This window comes from Camelus bactrianus, chromosome 2, assembly GCF_048773025.1.
Source record: "Camelus bactrianus isolate YW-2024 breed Bactrian camel chromosome 2, ASM4877302v1, whole genome shotgun sequence".
In the NCBI taxonomy this organism is placed as follows: Eukaryota; Metazoa; Chordata; class Mammalia; order Artiodactyla; family Camelidae; genus Camelus; species Camelus bactrianus.
Genome location: NC_133540.1, coordinates 109,113,042 through 109,132,229, shown reverse-complemented (window position 1 = coordinate 109,132,229; position 19,188 = coordinate 109,113,042). Strand labels below are relative to the sequence as shown.

The window sequence follows — 19,188 nt, the reverse complement described above, 5'->3', positions numbered from 1 at the left end:
TTTCAAAAATAGCCATATTGCTCAGTTTCTAGGTGAATGGAAGGGATTCTCTTCCCACATTTGAAAGTGTTTGAAGGTGACACATGGGAATTTAGAGTACACTGGAGTTTCATTCAAGGTAGTACCACCCAATTTTAACGTAGCTGAAAGAACATCACATCAAGGTTTGAGTTTATCAATTCTGTGGTGTTTAAACTAGTTGCAGTTGTCATCCCCGGATTTTTACCCCCAGGGGAAGAGCTCAGTGTGCTCCACCACCAGAGCATAGCTCTGTATTAATTACTTTGCAGTTACCCCCCTGCTTGGGGAATCCTGTGGTATTTCCAGACATTCTGGAACAAGAAAGCCAGCTTCTCCTTCAAGGTTAGTGTCGATCAGGACACACTGACCATGGATCTTCTCTGTGCCAGACCCTTGGGGCACAGATGCCAGGATGAGTAGGACTTAATCCCTGCCCTGTCAGAGGGGATGGTGGGCGTGTGCAGTGGCGCCTGCGCAGAAGTTCCACAGACAGGTGGGCCGGGGAGCCTTCAGCCTCTGAGCAGCCTTCCCACTCGACAGTCTCACCGTTGACTTCAGTTAGCAGGGATAGTCAGAACCGGCTGTACACTGTTACCTTAAATGTTGTCCTTCTCAAAAACATTGTTTTGCATTTGGGAGCCAGCGATATGTTTGGATGTAGGTGTTGTGAAAAGCCTCTGGTGTCCTGGGGCACCTTTCTCTGCGGGTTTTAGGGCTCTGTATATCTTAACATTTTTTTTTTTTCTTTAATCCTGATTGAATAAACAGGCAGTGGATCCAGCTGGCTCCTCTGTGTGCGGGCAGGAGTGACTCTGCTCTCAAGCCCTTACGGGCAGACTCCAGGCTGGGTGCCAGAACCTTTCAAATCCACATCATATTCCCAGTTAAACTGGGAAGTGCAAACCCGGTGAGGCTGTCAGTCTGAGAAATCCCCCAAGTCACTGGAAATGTGGGCACTGGTGCCTTTTTTTTTTTGGTGGGCTTAGAGGTTTTAGTCTGATAAGGAAATTTCAAGCCGAAGTCTGTATTTCATCCCTATTAAAAGCAAATCAAGAGGACCTGGCGTGGTCTAGAAAAAGAGCCCTGAAGGGGGAGGTCGGGTTCTGTCCAGCCTGGCCTGTGACCGGATGCCTGTCGTTCCAGCCCCCTGAGGCTTTGTTTCTTGATGAAATAAATAGAAATGGGTGGTTCGAGAGCCCCATCCAGAGGGTGAGCAAATGGAAGCGGCAGCGGGAGCAGAGGCTCGGAGGTGGACGTCCGGCTGAGCGGAAGCCCAGGGTGTACCTGAGTGGAGCTGAGTGCCCTCCCTCCCGCCAAAGCTGGTGAATTGGGGAATTCACAGGGAAGAGGTGATTGGCGCCCCAGCATGGCGGGCTCTGTGGGTCAGGCTGGGCAGGTGGTGTTTTGGTAGAGGTTGGAGAGGAGCCCTAGAAAGTTTATGAGTGGTAGGCTGACGCCATCCCAGCTGTGCTCCTGGGAGATGAGGCCACCCGTGTAGAGTGGGGTGGGTGGGTATATATACTGGGAGAAGCCAGGGGCAGGGTCAGGGTGGGTGGGATGGGGTCTGGGGATCTTGCTGTGGTCTCACTTAAGTTCAGGCTCAGACTAGTGCTTGGGGTGCTCGGCTCCTGGTGAGAGACTATATACCCTGACAGCTTATCGAAAATTGGGGAAGAGAAGAGTAGAAGCCACTTCCCAGGTCTTCAGACTAGTGACCTGGAAGGCATTCAGGGAACAACTGAGAGAGCCCTGTGTTAGGGCTTGTTTTGGATGTTTTAAAGTCAAGGTGCCCAAAGTCTGGGTCACTCTTAAGAGGTGATTAGAATCTGAGTTATGTTTTGTTTTTTTTTTTTTTAAGGAAATATATATTTTTTAATTTTTAGGAAAGAATTCAGGGCTAAGATGTACATTGAATTATCTTTGTTTGCCTTGGGGGAGTGGATGAGATCCCTGGCAAGAGATGTCTGTGAAATAGAAGTGTTTTCCTAAAACGGTGTAAAGGAGGGAATTACATTAACAGGATTACCTTACCCCTTTCCTCCCCTTAGGGCTTATCTTTATTTCTTTTTTTCCCCCTCTTATCTTTGTAAACCAAGATGAAGTCCCACTTTTGAAAATGTCTTTCGGACTCAGGGAGTACAGTTCCCATTTGGGAGGTGGAATGCTTGTTCCGTGGTTTTAGAATCAGTGGAGGGTAGATCGGGTTGAGTGTCAGGGAGTCTCTGAACCCCCTGGGCACACACCAGCCCTTCCCTCAGCCCCAGCCTTGAACTCTTGTTCCCAGCAGCAGCTCCTGGCCAGCCTTTATCTCGTCAGCCTTGGTTTCAGTGTTGGTTCTCTAGGAATGTTCCTGATTGTAAAATATCTGGTCTAGTGAGGATGAGGTCAGTTGAGGAGCCTGGAGGGTGGGAGTGGGGGAAGGAGGAGCCACGCTGTAGGACTCCTGCCTGGTGGAGCTGCCGGTCTGGGGGCCCTTGTGGGAGGCGTATCTCTGTGCCTGTCTTTAAGGGGAGACCTGGGGACTGGGCAGTCTGAGCTGCGTGGACTTGCTCCTGCTCCAGAGAGGCTCGGTGTCCCCATGAGTCCATGCCGGTCTACACATCTCGAACTGAGAGGCTGTGCTCTAGGCAGAATGCAGACACTCACTTGTGTCTCACCTTCCTTCCTTCCCATTTGAGAGAGCACTCAGGCCCTGGGACAGATCTGCAAAGACAGTGACATGTTTCCTGTCTTTCCTGCTGAGCTCAAGCCCACAGCTCTGGCCCCCACTCTCCATTCACGGACTTGGCAGTTACCTTTCAACTCTTATTGCGTCTTTTTTTAAAGTCGCCTAGTACTGAGAATGAAACTTGTGTGGCCTGATGAGCTGGAAGGACAGCAAGGCCGTGACCCCTTTAACGTTAAGGATGACATTTTTCCTACTGCCATAGGCTCTCCATGCCTTTTTCATTCTTTTGGTATCCAGGCCATTCTGTTGGCTTATCCTGGGCTTATAGTCAATTAAAATCCTTAAATCTTTTTCACATGAACTTTTGGCAAGCTGAGTCAACCCTATGGGTACCTACCCAGCTGAGGGTTTTGTTTGTTTTTAAGCTTCCATACAATACTTTATGTATATTTATATATATATATCACAGTGTTCCTGATATTGGAATTTTTTTTGTCTTCTTTTTTGTATTTTCATTCTATTAGCCAGTTTATTTGTATAGCACAGTACAATTTTGGAACTGGAAGTAATCTGAGTATTGCAGTTACTCCCTTCAGTGTGACACGTGGCATGTACACGGTCATGGGGAAGCTGGCAGCAGAGGGATGGGCTGGCATTTGGACATGATCAGGTTTTCTTTCTCACACACTAAGAGTGTGGGCAGGTCAGGAAGGAGGAGAAATGTTAGCCGAGGGCTGGGCACTGGATATGAGCTGACATTTGGACAACTTCTTTCTATGTGCAGCTTTATACTGTTTCATTTTTATCTTGTGTATTTTCTTTGATTTCCTTCATCTAAAAGCAGGAATAAACTATTTGCCACTTAATTCTACTTTTGAGGTGTTCTGTGCTAGGATACAGTCTGAGTTTCATAAACATTTATTAAAGTTATCTAACATTTATTATAACTTCTGAGAGAGTCAAGGACCAGCAAGTAGTATTGTTCTTGTTACACTTGGTATAGCTAAAGCATGAAATGTGTTGGGTGGAAAATAGACTGACTGTAACTAATATCCTTTACTGGCCAAAGTTCTGATGTGCCTGTTGGTCACAGTTAAAGAAAAGGGATGGCTGCTTGGTGAGCATAGTTTATTTCAAGAAGAGGACTGAAATGGTATGAGAGAGAAGACCTGTACCACTCATCTGAATGAAGTTTCGGATTCTCGAACATGTGTGATAGGTTTTATTCAAGGATGCAGTTAATGCTATAAAAGCTAGGGTGGTGGAGTATTTAAAACTGTAAATAATTGATATTTATGAAGACATACCAGAACCCCTTCTGGCAGTTGAGTCTAGCACTCATGCATTAGTAAGTTTAAATTTCTAGCATGTTCCTGGAAACCACCATAGATCTCACAGATGCTGGTGACAGGGCTGTAACTGGGCTGCTAGGTATGTTGTGCAGGTTGCACACTGCACAAAGGCATCCAGCCAACAGAGCAAGTAGGGGCTGAGATGCGGCCCACATCTGGCTTACCAATGTCTGCCACTGTAAGTTTTTTTTTTTTGTTAACATTTTTTATTGATTTATAATCGCCACTGTAAGTTTTTGTCTATGAGGTGGGGAAGGACAGGGCTTTGGCCTTCAATAATTTGAACAAAGGCATCATATATGCGAAAAGTAGCCCTATGCTATAAATTATTTTGTGTTTAAAAAAATTAATATTGATATTGTCAAGGTGATTCCATACTGTGTCCACAAATGTAATAGTTTTTAGATTGATTTTACTGCAATTCCTAGGAAGTAGCAAGAGTATTTATCTGATTGAGAAGGCTAATGGTGTGTCTAAATTCGTTCGAACTGTCAGCTTCAGAAAATAGGCTAGTTCTTACTATCACAATTTTTATTTAAGCTAGAAATTTTTATCTTAAGGAATCATGCATATGAAAGGGCATTCTCTTGAATACTGCTTTTAGACTGTCATCTAAAGTTTTTAGTTTCTATGAATATTGAAGTTTATTTTTTAGATTGTGTTCCATGACTTAAAGGCTATTGTATGTTAGGTAGAGAAGCATTTAGGGGTACTGAGAAATGTATGCCATTTCACTTCTACATGGAAAATAATTTATCATACATTTTAAATGAAGATTTTTTTTCCCCTCCACATAATTTTGCCCCAGAAGGCTTTACCTAATAACAGTAGACAGTAACTTCTAAAATTTCTTAAAGTTTAAGAAAACTATATTCTTTTAAAAGTTAATCTTGTTTTTAAAGATTGCAAAAGCAATGTATGTAAGTATAGAAAAATAACATTGATGTGTAAAAATAACAAACCACCGTGTTTCTGCTATCCAGAGACACCACAGTTAGTCCTTCCAGACCTTTTTTAGTGATAAGCACTGGTTAAAATTGCATCTCTTTTGCTGAAAATAAGTAGTTGAAATAAGAGCTCTTCAAACATACATATATATTTTTTTAATCTATTGGAAATGAGTGGGGCGTGAGTGCCTGAGACATGATATTATGATGACTACATTCATAATTGAAATGAAGATTCAAAGGTATTTATTTTGTCATATTTTTCTGATCTTCCATTGGCAGTGGTAAGATAAGTTGATAGTTGAAAATAATTTTCCATCTATTTGTATATTAGACTAAATTGTCATTATCTAGGACTAGCCCAGCAATAAGTCACATCAGACTTAAATCGAGTATTTGTAACTACTTGAAAAGAGTTTAATGTTTTTATCATTTAATTATTAGTAGTATTTTATTTTGGTGGGGGTGGGAGAGGTAATTAGGTTTAATTTAATTTTAGAGGAGGTACTGGGGATTGAACCCAGGACCTCATGCATTCTAAGCATGTACTCTATCACTTGAGCTAACCCTCCCCACTGTAATGTTTTTATATTGATGAAGAATTGACATTATGTAGAGATTAATTCCATAACTCTAACTAATGGACACTTGAGTTTTACTCACTTAATTTTGCTTCCCTTACTGACTGCATGGTGACATTGTAGTTTCTCTACGTAGACTTTGATGGCTACAGCTTCTTTGGGGCAGCTTTCCTGTTTTCAGTTGGATTTATATTTGCATTGGAATGGTGGGATGGCTTTGCTTTATTATTAATATATGCAGTATGTACACACCATGGTCCCAAGAGAGATGACATTCGGTAGTGGTGGTCTGATCTTTCAGTTAGTTGTAGCTGGTTCCACCCCCTCCCCACCGACTTGAGTCCAAGGATCCTTAACCTGGGGTCTGAGGATGGAAGTAAGGGGTCAGGGATGGGGTCCATGAACTTGGGAAAAAAATTACACCTTTATTTTTACTAACCTTTTAACTGCAACTTGACACCTCCTTCAATTATGAATGTAGTCATCTAACCTAGTAGCATTAGCAGCTCCTATGACAGTAAAATCAGTTATTTTCACATTGCATTATAGTTATTACACATTTCTCAAAAATACTGTATATGCACATCATTACTTTGAATTATGATAGTTATATGATTTGCCACTAGACCTTGTTGAACATGGTACTAAGCACATAATGCTATATCATAATTGTTTGGATAATTCCCTTTTGGTATAATTCTCTTGGATTGCCTTGTGTTCTGTTTTATGGCATTTAAAAATCTTATTCTGAGAAGAGACCATAGGGATCTGTCAGAGGGGGTCCGTGGCGCAAAAAGTTTAGGAACCTCTGCTTTGGATCCTGGGGGCATTTGAGAGAGCACGCCAACCACATTTGCTGGGAGCGCTGGTAGGAACCTGGGGCGTGTAACTGAAAGCTGAGATACATCTCGAGTGTAAGATGCCTTCTAATCCCATGCAGCCTTGCCCACAGCGGCCACAGCCTCCGTAGCTCTTGTGATCATTGTAAGGTATGCTCGCCATAAAAAGAAAGTTAAACTACATTCCCTGTAGCCTTTGAAAAAATACGCTAAGTGATTCCCATCCAGAAATGGTTAAAAATAGCATAGGCGCCTAAAGGGACAGCCTTCAGCTGTCTAGAAAAATCTTATAATCCGAAAGGATTTAGTCTCAGTGTTTCTGGTTTGCTATTTTTAAAACATTTGTTCCTTCTGCAAATATCTGTTGCATGCATACTACGGGCTGGCATTGTGTTAAGAGAATTTACAGATTTATCATGGTTTCTCTTCCAAGGTCTACTTGAGATATTTCTTATCACTGAAAAACCTTGAAATCACTAAATTTTCATTTTCAGGTGTAATCATTCACACATTGAGCACATTTGTTCAATACTTGCGTATGCCAGGCACTGTCCTAGGCACTCCGGGCTACGTCATTGAACCAAATAGACAACGCTTCTGCTCTCTTAGAGCTGACGTTTGAGCAGTTAGGTGTCTTATGCTCTGAATTTGTAGGCTGTCCTGAATGTGCCTTAGAAACTGTTTACTACCCAGGGAGACCCATGTAGTTTTGTAAGGTAATGGTTTTCACTCTGTTCTGTGGGCCTTGTGACACCTCAGGCCTGGCAGGTGGAAGGATAAGGGCATGTTCTCTTTCCCCAGCTCCATCTGAATTGGAGCTCTCCTACTCTTCTGTATTCGAGGTTGCTGGGAAGTTGGGGTGGGGTTGAGGTGGGGGAGGGTTCTGTGGCCCACAGGGTATTTGGAAATTCAGTCACATTTTAAAAAATGTGGTTGGCATTATCTGTGGCTGGCTGATATGGAGTAAATTTTCGTCATGTATTACCAGTTCTGTACTGAAAGGCAGTTGGAGTAACAGTAAGCTTGTTGCCTTTAGGTGCTGTCTTTAATAGAGTGGACCTTTTCTTACTCTGCAAATGTGAAGATCACAACATTTATGGCTAGGCTCTGTACTAACAACTTTCACATTCATTGTTTAATTTAATCCTCAAAACAACCTACAAGGTAGCCAGTAATACCCCATTTTGATGGAAGAAGAGTGCTGAGGTTCTAAGGAGCTGGGTGTCTTGCTCAGACATGCAAACGAAGCGGCCGAGTTAGGAACTTAGTCTGGCAGTCGTGACAGAAGTCCCCATCCCAGCTGTGAGTGTCGTAGGTTCATGGATTCAGCTGGGGCAGCAGTTTTCCTAATGGTTGTGCCCACATCAAGAGTATCTCTGTCTTTTTAAAGGTAATTCTGTTTCTGTTCCCAGATGCCCCCTCTCCCTTCGGATGAAGAATGTTTCTCTCTGGTCTAGTAAGCAGTCCTGGGTTCACTCTCATTTCCTACTCACCTCCTCTCCCGGATCTGCACACAAACGCCTTCCACACTCTAAACACAGCCAGGGGTCTAGGCAGAGTTGCAAAGTTTGGGATGCTCATAACACGTTTGCCAGAATGGCTTTTGATTGAGTAGAGTTCATGGCTGCTAGCATGAGACTAACTGGAACTGGATTCTGAATAGGTTAAATAAAAACTTTGTTTTTTTTGTATTTCCGTTGTATACAGTGTTTGCAGTGAATGGAATGGATGCTGTGGTTATTGGGAAGGAATGAGATGGTTCTGTGATAGGTTTACAATATGCCCATGAGGATAAAAGTTAGTTTGTTTTTCTTAGTAAAGGAAACTACCATCTAGAACCACAGGTAAGAAAAACAAAATCCTTAGCTGTGATATTTCTGGGCATGGGATTATGGGAAGTTTAACTTTATATGTTTCTGTGTTTTTATTTTACATGGATGTGTGTTAGACTTAGTATTGGAAATAAAAGATAGTAAAGAATACATTCTGCTGCTTTTAAGAAGGAAGTGGGATTATTGAAAAGTGGCAGGACTGTTAGTACTTGTTGCTCCTTGGTTCTTCATGTTGGCCTTTCGCACCAAGGTGAGACGTTCGTTGCAGGCAGGCGGCGTGCTCCTTGCTGGGGCCCAGGAGGGGGGCCTGACCTTGGCCCCAGAAGGAGTCAGGGGTGGGGGCAAGGTGTTCCTCTTTTCTATCCCCTCTGCCCAGGAGCAGCCTGCCTGCGACATCTTCCTCATAAAATGACCTTTCTGTCCAGCCTAGAGGTGGCAGCCCAGTTGGCCTAGAGGCACCTTGGCTGATGTTGGCTGGGAACGGAGGCCCCAGGGACGGGGTGGGGTGGGGTGGGGTGGGGTGTATATGCGAGGGAGGATCCCAGAGGGAGAAACACATGCTTTATCTTCCCCTTAGAACAAGGCGGGAGAGGGGGTGGGGGTGGGAGTGGGGAAGAATACGGGAGCAAAGCCTGCATTCTCCAGTGGCTGCCTTGATTCTGATAAACTGATTCCATTCAGTATGTTCTGAGTCCACAGAGTGAGACAGTGAGATACTGCCTGGGGCTGGTTGTCCTTGGGCCGGGGATCTCACCCATTGTACAGAAGTAAGGTTCAGATTTGCTTAACAGGACTGGACCGTGTGCTCCAGCAGTGTGAGCAGTAGCCTCCCTGGAGTTTGCGGGGCATGTGTGGGGCTCTTGGTGGCCTCGTGCAGAGTGGCCTGGGTTGTGAGATACGAGTGCAGCCTCCGTGGGGACGATGGTTTCTTGTGGCCGTGGCTGAGGGCCCAGCATTGGGCACAGGGTGTTCTCCTTTGCCCTTTCAGTTCCTCTGGGGGAGGAAAGCCTTACTCTTTTGCTGAAGAAATAAGTCCTGCCCTTGACCATTTTGTTGAAACCCAAAAAATTCCTTTGCTGGGTTTTCCAATGAGGTGGGTTCTGCTTACAGGTAAGCGAAGGAGGGCCGTGAATCCCAGAGGGAGGGCAAGGCCACGTGATATGCCAGCAGCCCCTGTCACAGAGGACTGGCAGCAGTCCCACTGCAGACGTGGGGCCCGGTGCAGGGGTAGAAAATGACCTTCCAAGAGAAGCAAAGTCGTCTCTGAGAGGCACACTTAGACCTACGCGTGCGGCGTTGTGCAGATGCTTTGCAGATTACCCATGTTATGGGGCCCTCTTAGTCCTTTCGTGTTATATGTCGTTACTTCCCACTCTGCATAAATCATGTACCCAGTGACTTCACAGTTTGAATAATCTTGTACAGCCAGCACACAGGCCAATAAACAGTAGTCCAGAGCCCCCACGGGCCCCCTCCAAGTCCCCCTCCTCCAGAGATAATCCCTATTCTGACTCCTATTGTTATAATTTAGTTTCTCCTGTTTTTGAAGTTTGATAAAATGGAATCATACCACGTGATTCTTTTACATGTGTTGCTTTCACTCACTGTGCTTGTATTTACCCATGTTGTTGCGTGTGGGATAGCTTGTTCATTCTCATTCCTCAGGCACTGGGGTAGTAGCTGCTCAGGGAGTCTCCAGGACTTTCGTTTTGACGCATAGATGAGAACAGGTGAAAAGGACTCGTGTGTCTGCCACCTGATGGAAGGTCCATGTTCTCCTTTAAGTGTTTCTTCTGAAATTATTGATTTGAATATGAGCACTTGTGAGCTTGGAAATCAATTTTAACAAGTTTTGATGTGTTTGGTCCTGGATGATTTTAGGTAACACCTAGCTGGTTTTTCACTGTTTTATTTGTAAATGCACACCATGTGATCAAATTATTCCTATATTGAAGATCTCTCCCTCAGTGACAACATTTCATAAGGACATCATTTATAAAAACTGGCATGTGTCCTGGAGAAGGAACCAGTGCTTTGTTTAATGGCACATTCACATGTTTTTAGTTCTCTGCCTTGTAGAAGAGGGACCCCAGTGTCCCTTTGTAGAGATTATGTAGCATAACTGGTACATTATATTTGTGTTTCTTAATACTGGAGAGATTATTTTGAAGTAAACTTTGATCAAAATTATAGAGTAGCATTTCTTATAAGGCATTTGCTATTACATGTTTAATATATAAGACCTTTGAAATGCAGCAAATTTATTGACAAATCAAATTCTCCCTTAAGTGATATAAATAGCTTATCAAGTATCAGTGTGGCTTGTCTGTGTTTTTGTCTTCACCAGTTTGTTCATCTCTGCTGTGATCAGGGTCTGCACCTGCACCTGTGCCGTGGGGCTGCCTTGCTGCTGTTCACAGCTTGCCTGGGGCCTTCATAATCGCGGAGGTTTTGGGTGTAATGGTGTGGTGGGCAGGGTGAGGAGTGCATTCCTTACCTTGGGGCGCAACGAAGGACAGGTGATAAATCCGGGATTCTGCCCTTTAGAGCCGCCGGGCACTTCTGAAAACGGCAGATGCCTGGCCCCACCTCCAACCAGACTGAGGCGGGCAGGTCACTCGGTTTTAGAACTACTGGCAATTCTAATGTGCAGCCACATTTGAGTTGCGAATCAGTGCATTAAATGAAGAGGGTTGGACTTTAAGGACTTATGTTCCCAGGTTGACCATCCAGTGATTTCTGTCAATATTTATGCTGGCCATTCAGAATATTTTGGCTTTTAGAAATGGCTTTAGAAAATTGACAAAATAATTTCATACTCTTACCTGCGGTATTTCCTCCCACTCTTTCTTCTCCCACCTTTTGTTAGCTCCTGCAGCTGTTAAATCACATCTTATGTTGGCTTTTAGTCTCATTTTGTAGAAGAGTGTTGGTTTGGCCAGAGGTTTAGTGAACCTTTCAACAGATTGTTTTAGAGCATGATGCTGGGTTTTGAGTTTGCAGCGCATCTTTCCATGGGGTTAAAAGCTACTAAGAATTTATCCAGTTTGCCGGTTCCGAACTGGGGGGCTGAATACTACTACTTCTGTTCTACGTGTGATGAAAGATCAAGACCCGGGGGTAGAAGATGAGGCAGTCAGGAAGGGGGGCATGTGGCCTGTGCCAGGCGCCCACAGTCGCTGGCACTTCTTCTGTGCCAGGCACATCCCTAGCCAACTACAGCACATCTGATCACTCTTGTGGGAAGGTGTAACATGTCAGGCTGAACTTTTAGCTGATTGTAAGCGCCCAACAGGATAAAACAGACCTCTGCTCAGGACCAGCCTTCTCTAGCACACGTTGTCGCTGGGCTCCTGCGTGTGGTCTAGCGTCTGCCCCATTATGTTGGAAACCACATTTTTAGGTGTGTCTCTTACTTCCTACACTGTGACCCTCTAATGGGTCAGGCGGCTCACTCATGGTATGAGGCATGTTCGTTTCTTCCTGTTGAATCCAGTCTCAGCAGGCTGAACCTTCCAGGGTAACCTGAATGCTCATGTGTCTTACCTAGATAGTGTCAGACAGCTGTTTTATTCTCATTAAATAATTTAAGTGTCGAGCACTAGTCAAAAGATATTTAGGTGTTTTGTATGAAATTCAAGGCATGTAAGATAAAGTAAGGAGACACTTGGTTTAATTTTGTTTTCTTCCCCTATTTACCTTGTTTATGACCAACAAATAGAAATAACCACTCATTGCCAACAAAAACAAAACACAAGTCTGTTCCTTCTGGAAAGTAATTATGTTGAATGATTATTTTCTGTTTGAAGTGCTTGTTTTTAACTCCTGACAGTGACAGAACATTTCATCCATCAGACAAAGCACAGCGTGGCTTGCCGTATTTTCGCAGTTTTGGAATGTTTTAATTTTAAATAACAAGGAGAAGTGCTAGAGTTTTAAATACAAGTATGGGCTGCTCTAGATTGATTTAGTATTTATTTGTTACTAGTTGGCAGCAAAACAAAAGTGTAAACGTAGTAAAATGACTTTCCATTCAAAAGGCTGTTTCAGGAGCTCTTTCCCAAGTCCTTGTGAAAAAAATTATACTTGCAGTGTGTTTATAATCCTTTAAAATCCCCGAATCCTTAAAAAGAAACTTGACCCAAATGTTAAGTAAGGACTTTATTTACAGAAATGAGTATTTCTAATTCTCTTAGAGTATCATTTTCTGGCTACTTATAAAACGATATTCACTCAAGCCTGCTATAGTAAGTTCATACTACACTGTACATTTGTTAGTGTGTGAATGCAAGAGAAACTCATTTTGGTTGTGAAATAAGTGCAGATTGAGTTTAAAATTGAACTTTAGCATAAACTCAAATAGGTCAACAGAAGAGCAGTTTAGTAAACTTCCGATATGTCTAAACGGGGCCTATTTCTTCATTATTGGTGATTCATTTTACTTAACATTTTTGGTGTGATTCCCATTGTAAAAGGAAATAAAACCAAATCTCAAACCCCTATTGAATTTACCCCAGCAAAGTGCTTTTCAGATTCTTGTTTTTGCTGTAGTTTTGATTTACTTGATCTGCTTATCTGCAATCTTAAATGACGTGGATATTATTCCTGTGACTAAACTAAAAAAAGATTTTGTTGAAAGTTCCCTGATCGTATCAGTGGGAATAAAACTCCACTGACTCAGTGTGTTTGCCCTAAAAGGGTCTGTATTTGCAGTAAACGTTGTAACTTGAAGTATATGTTCTGATAGACTGAAGTTTCACCTTGAGACATCTTTCAGTTGTTTGCTGACTTTGGAGGGTCAGTGTTGGCACCCCGTTGGTGTTTACATCTGGCTGTGAGCTGCGGCTCCAGCAGACACATCTCAGCCCATGTTATTCTCAGAGGCCACCTCTTCCTTTCTTGAAGAGAGAGTGCTTGCTCCCCTTGGCATCTCTGACGTTATCCTCACCTGCTGCCTCCTCCTTCTTGGCCTGGATTGCTCAGTTTCATGATACCTGAAATGTTGGTGTATCAGTGTCACACCTTTGCCCCTCACTTACTTTCCTGTTTCTGTTCCCAAGGCATCAGCCACCTCCTGTCTGTGTATGTGTGTATCTGGGCCGCTAGTGTCCAGTCTAGATCTCCTGGCTTGACCTCCAGGCCTGCTGGTCCATCTGTCTACCAGATGCCGTTACTTACACATCCTCCTGGCTGTCCTCAACATGGACAGGAGCGGAGCTCATTGGGATGTCTCCCCAAACCCACTGCCTCTGTGTTCTCTACTAACAAAGCCAAAGCCAGAGCCTAGGGAATTCCGTGCAGTCTTCATGCCCTCAGCGCCCCCATCCAGGTAGTCGCCAAGTCTTGTGGGTCTGTCTTCCAGAATCTTTCCCGCAGCCTCTCTCTCCATCTTTAGTGCTTGTTCCCAGCAGACCCCATCTTGGTGACTGTAAAGGATTCTGACTGAACCTCCCTCTGGCCACATTCCCTTCCCAGCCAGGGCTGCCTGGTGTTCATCTCAGTCTTCTGAATCCCACCCTCCTGGCAACCAGTCAGACATAGGAAAACGCTGGGAAAGAAAATGAATAAATGAGCTAATTCCCTTATGTAACAACAACAGTGTGGGTGAGTCCAGGACAGAGTTATAGAGGATAGAAAATTCATGACTTCATCACAAGTGGATATTATACCTTCATTTTCCACAAAACAGTGCTCCAGGTCTGTTCCGGTAAAGGAAACTAAGCCATCAAAGTTTTACAAACTTAGGCACAAATGGAGCTCACTTTTTAGTCCCCTAGTGTACTTAAATGCCTTACAGAAACGTTTTTAAAAAAATTAGATTTTCAACTGTTTACCATTTATTGTTGAAACTATGTATGGCAATAGGCCTTCAGATATTCTGAAGTTGTTATATTCTTAACAGGATTCCTGTGATTTTTTTTTTTTAACCCCAGTTATCTCCTTTATACCCGTATTCACACGACTCACCAGAGCAAGGAGAGGGAGGCACTGGTCTTTGACTAAAGCATGTCTTTTGAAGGTTCTGAGGAAAGTACAGGGGACATTGGTGATTGGAAAAATACACCACAGCTCAGCTGTAGCCAGGGTACGACGTCCTCTTTAGTGGCCTCTTCGGACCCTGTGAAGCCAGGAAACAGTCACGTTCTCTACTTTGTGTCTTGCTTGTGTCTGTACCTTTTATTACTGAATCACCATAAATTTACGTGACTGCACACAAAGAAAGACACTGTTACTTCGGATGCAGCGGAAGACCCAGCATATAGGAATGTCAGTTATTTTAAGAAGCCTTGAAAGACTGAGTAAGCTTTGAATTTTCTTCTACTCAGAGTGGGGTTAATAATTAGGAAGATTTACGTGACTCTTGCCAGATAAAATAATTTCACACACTTGCTCAGAAAACCTGCAAGGTTTTATACTTGCATAAATTGGTTATATATTTTAAAAACTTTTTATTTATTTATTTTATTATTTTGGGAGGGAGGTAGTTAGGTTCTTATTTATTTATCTTTAATGGAGTCACTGAGGATTGAACCCAGGACCTTATGCATGCTAGGCATGCACTCTGCCACTGAGCTATACCGTCCCCCCAATTGGTTCTATTTTTTGAAAAAGGCATTATTCTTTACCCTCACAGAACCAACTTTTACCTGAAACATTTATAAGCATTTTTTGTCCTCAGAGAAACTGAGGCTGTTCTTGCCAAAGTCTTGTAGTGACTGATTGGCAAAGGTGTGAATGAAACCTAGACTTTCTCTCTCTTCTGTCCTGTCTTCTTTTATATTGGTGAATAATTTTTAGGCCTCTGCAGGATGTATAATTACCTGTCAGGAGAGGAATGAGCTGCAGCACAAGCAAATACTCAGTACAGATGGATGCTTGATGTGGAGACTCTGGCTTAGTGTGTTAGGTCTTATGTTTTAGGAATTAATTTTTTAAAATATAAAATATGCCTAAAGATATTTTGACTCTTCGTATGGTAAAATGCTTTGAGAGGCCATATCTTAATCTTTATGGCAGAGATTGTCTTTAAGGGTGTTGATATGAAATGACAGAGAAAAATCTTTTGCGTCATTGGGTCTTTGGGGATTATGTTAGGAACACAGAATATAAGCTTTCCTTTTAAAATCTACAAAAACCACTTCCCCAGGTTGATCTTTGACCTGAATTGAAAAGGGGTTTAGTTTTCTTTTCCCTCTATAATGCTGTTAAAAAAGACATTGGGCCAGTGGGTCTTAAACTGGATTTTCTTACAGAGGAAAGGAAAAATTGCTTTGGGTGTTAGGGCACAAGGAAAACCGGTCCCTTCCTTATGGAGACTGAATCGGTGCCTCTCCTGGGTCAGCACTGTGGCTGCACACCACCCAGATGATTGCACAGACGCTCATTCGTCTCTGTCTGCGCGGCTTTGAAGCATCTGGTCAGAAGCTGATGGTGAGAGGGTGTAGCAGTAGGGCTGACAGTAGCACACGGGGCCCTTTTGCTAGTTCTCTTGATCATGACATTACATTAGGGACCAAAGGCTTTAGCAGCTCACAGGAAAGAAGCCCCAGTGTGTTGCTGTGATAATGATACTGTCATGGTTGCTTACCCCTTAATTAAAACCTCCTCGCTGTGTAGTCGGCACTCTTCCACTATTAGGAAGTATAGGACTGAGGAATAATAAATTGTCAGTTGTCATTAGAGAAAATAATGATGTTATGATTAGAAGTGTTTTGTAAGATAATTTCAGTCTTGCTACCCTCATCCCATCATTTATTGTGGAAGCCTTAATGTGCGGCCATGAGATCTAGAAGTAACTGCATAATGTTTTGGTGACAGGTGGACCTCTATGGGGGTGACAACATCTCCAGAGAGGGCCTTTGGCTTTGGACTGGGGGGACCAGGCTGGATTTGAATCCAGGGTTTGCTACGTTGGGCTGTGGGTCTCAAGGTTAGTCGCTTAAGCTCATGGGGTGTTGGGCATGGGAACCCTCTAGCATAGCCTGGGCGTGTAAGAGGTGCTTAATAAGTATCATTCCCCTTTTGATCTCTGTGAAAGTTGAACATTTCCCTCTCATGGTCCCAGGTTCTGCGTGGGATGCTCCTTCAGGACCGTGCGATGGAATACGCAGTGTGAGGTCGGTCAGAGTGCGGCGTTGGCTCCTTGCCGATGCGGGCCCTGTGTGGTACCCACCGCCGCCTGTTCCAAGTAACGCTCCTTCCTTTCCCGCCAGGTGCCTGAGATCATCAGCTCCATCCGACAGGCCGGGAAGATCGCCCGCCAGGAGGAGCTCCGTTGCCCGTCGGAGTTTGATGACACCTTCGCCAAGAAGTTCGAGGTGCTGTTCTGCGGCCGCGTGGCGGTGGCGCACCGGAAGGCCCCGCCCGCCCTGATCGACGAATGCATCGAGGGCTTCAGCCACGTCTGCGGCAGCTCCCGGGGCTGGGAGACTGCGCCCCCCGCCCCCGCCCCCGCCGGAGGCTTTTCCTTCTCGGATAAATTCCGGTCTGTGCTGCAGCCGGCTGCTGATGCCGAGCAGGGCCCGCGGCCGATGCGCAAGTCCTTCTCCCAGCCAGGGCTGCGCTCCCTGGCCTTCAGGAAGGAGTTTCAAGATGCAAGCCTGCGAAGTAGTAGTTTTTTCAGCTCTTTTGAGGAAAACGACATTGAGAACCACCTAATTAGTGGACACAATATTGTGCAGCCGACAGATATTGAGGAAAATCGAACTATGCTCTTCACGGTAAAATATTCTCAAACCTCCTGCACATCCCCAGTCTGAACTGTGTGTTTAAAAGAAAATTTGCTTTTTTGAGTGAAGATTATCTGTGAATTGCTTTTGGATTTATGCATGAATCCAAATATTTTTATATTGAATAATTTTTTTCTCAGGAGAAAATCCTTATTTTAGTCCCTATTAGTCCCTATTAGGAGTCATCAGGGGGAAGCAAAGAGAATCTGTCTTCTATCCTGTCTAATTTTTATCCCCCTCCCTCGGGGTTGTGCAGACACCTTTTCAATGTGGTAAAAACAGTTAATATGTATAAAAGAGGCCCCCAAAGGTTATATATATATATATGTGTGTGTATATATATGTATATATGTGTGTATATATATATGTATATATATATATATATAAATTTCAAGTAATATATTTCAACACAATCTTTTTGGAAGATACTCCCTCTTTACTATTGTTATTAATTTGTAAAATACTTATCCTTTGTAAGTCTGGATAATTAGATTTGGGGATAACCTGATTTTTGAAATTTATACACAAACTGAAATATTAGTTTAGCCAACTGCTTACTCATTTTTTTCTAGAAGCAGTTTGGTAAACTGACAGTGAGCCAAATGCCCGAAGAGGCATGGACAGGGAAGCTGTCCCTGGCAGTGGCGGCTCCTGGCTTACGTGCTGATCCTGGCCCTTCTGGATGTGTTGCCCTCCCTGGGAGCTCTCTGGGTCTGAGCTGACAGGACTCAGAGCCCTCCCAACAGTGAGCTGGCCTCCGATGATACAGGGGACTGACTGTCCCTCGGTCTCCTCTGTCTCTTCTTTGGCTTTAGGCTGACTGACATTCTAGAAAGAGCAAAATTAACTTAAATGTAATGTCTGGTTTCTGTGGCGAAGGGTGAGGAAGCTGGCTGTGTGCATGTATGCAGGTCCAAGATCAATATGGTGTGTCACAGAGTAAATAGGACCCATTTCTTCCTCTTTTCATGTTGACCTAGTATCCTGAAAAGAGTGTTATGTTGACAGTCAGACTTGTGCTTTAACTTGTGATTTATATTTTAAAAAAAGACAAAAACTCTCAGTGTCATTGGGAAAGCTGCTCAGTGCATTTATTTTTCAAGTACTTATTGTGTGACTGCTGTATACAGGGTCCCTTGCAACATGCTGGAAAAACAGCAAAGACAGGCACGGTCTCTGCCCACGTGGAATTTAGATTCTAGGAGGAGACCAGCAACTGATTGTACAAGTAATTGTCTCACTAAAACTGTGGTTAAATACCGCAAAGGATAAGTAGAGGATCCTGTGAAAGCAGCTGGGGAATCGGGGAAGACTTCTTTGAGAAAGTGACTTTCACTGAGCAGAGGTTTCATTGTGGTCATCTAGAAGAGAATCCTGGGTTCAGGGAGCAGCAGGTGAGGGAGGGATGCTGCACAGTTAACATGGCTATTGCAACACAGTCCTTTGCTGCAACGGACATCTATTAGGATATCTGTTACGCTGACTCAAGTTTGTAAGTCAGTGTTAATTTATGCTAATGCTCTAACTTTTTTAGAAGGTCAGGTAAGCAGTGGTGAATACCTAACTCACAGTGTGCATCAACAAATGGTAGATTATTTTAACAGTAATTTAAGAAGACTTTTGTAATCGTTAGAAAGTGTTCTGGAATTTGTAAAAGCGAAGCTCCATATTCGCAGGGAGATTCACTCATGTAGAAACCTCAGTGCCTTACCACGCTTGGGTATGGGACCTGGGGCTCTGCTGCTAACTTACGGATAGTTGATCCTTTCATCTCAAGACTGCTGCCTGTTGTAGATGAAAGTACCGACGGTCATCTGTGCTACCCGAAATCCGTAGGATAGATTGTAACCTTGAAGTGATTTTCTGCATGAGATGGTCCGAATTCTATAGGAGCTTGACTCTTTTGTTCTTTATTTTCATAGGTCATGAAATGAGAAAGTTTGTGTAATAAATTTGAATTCAATTTTCATGAAAAGCTAGTTGCTTTTTTTGTTTATCTTTTAAGATTGGTCAATCGGAAGTTTACCTCATCAGTCCTGACACCAAAAAAATAGCGTTGGAGAAAAATTTTAAGGAGATATCCTTTTGCTCTCAGGTAAATGGAGATGGGTTATCAGCTAAAGAGCCATTGAATTTTTTAATAAATTCTTTTACTTTGTCACTGAGCAGAAGTGGTTAAGGTTACAAGGTGTATGCTTTGTAAGTACCCAATTTGTGAT

The 19,188-nt window shown here is 43.4% G+C and overlaps 1 protein-coding gene across 9 annotated transcripts in view; it reads left to right on the top strand.

Moving 5' to 3' along the window:
* Positions 1 to 19,188, top strand: part of TBC1D1 (TBC1 domain family member 1) — a 192,850-nt gene that overhangs the window by 73,812 nt on the left and 99,850 nt on the right. For 8 of the 9 annotated variants that reach the window (XM_074349337.1, XM_074349334.1, XM_074349351.1 and 5 more), the window contains 2 exons: positions 16,454 to 16,960; positions 18,975 to 19,064. In XM_074349337.1, the coding sequence (XP_074205438.1) occupies positions 16,454 to 16,960; positions 18,975 to 19,064 (597 nt within the window). The remainder of the gene's footprint in view (positions 1 to 16,453; positions 16,961 to 18,974; positions 19,065 to 19,188) is intronic. The other variant, XM_074349338.1, reaches the window with a different exon arrangement.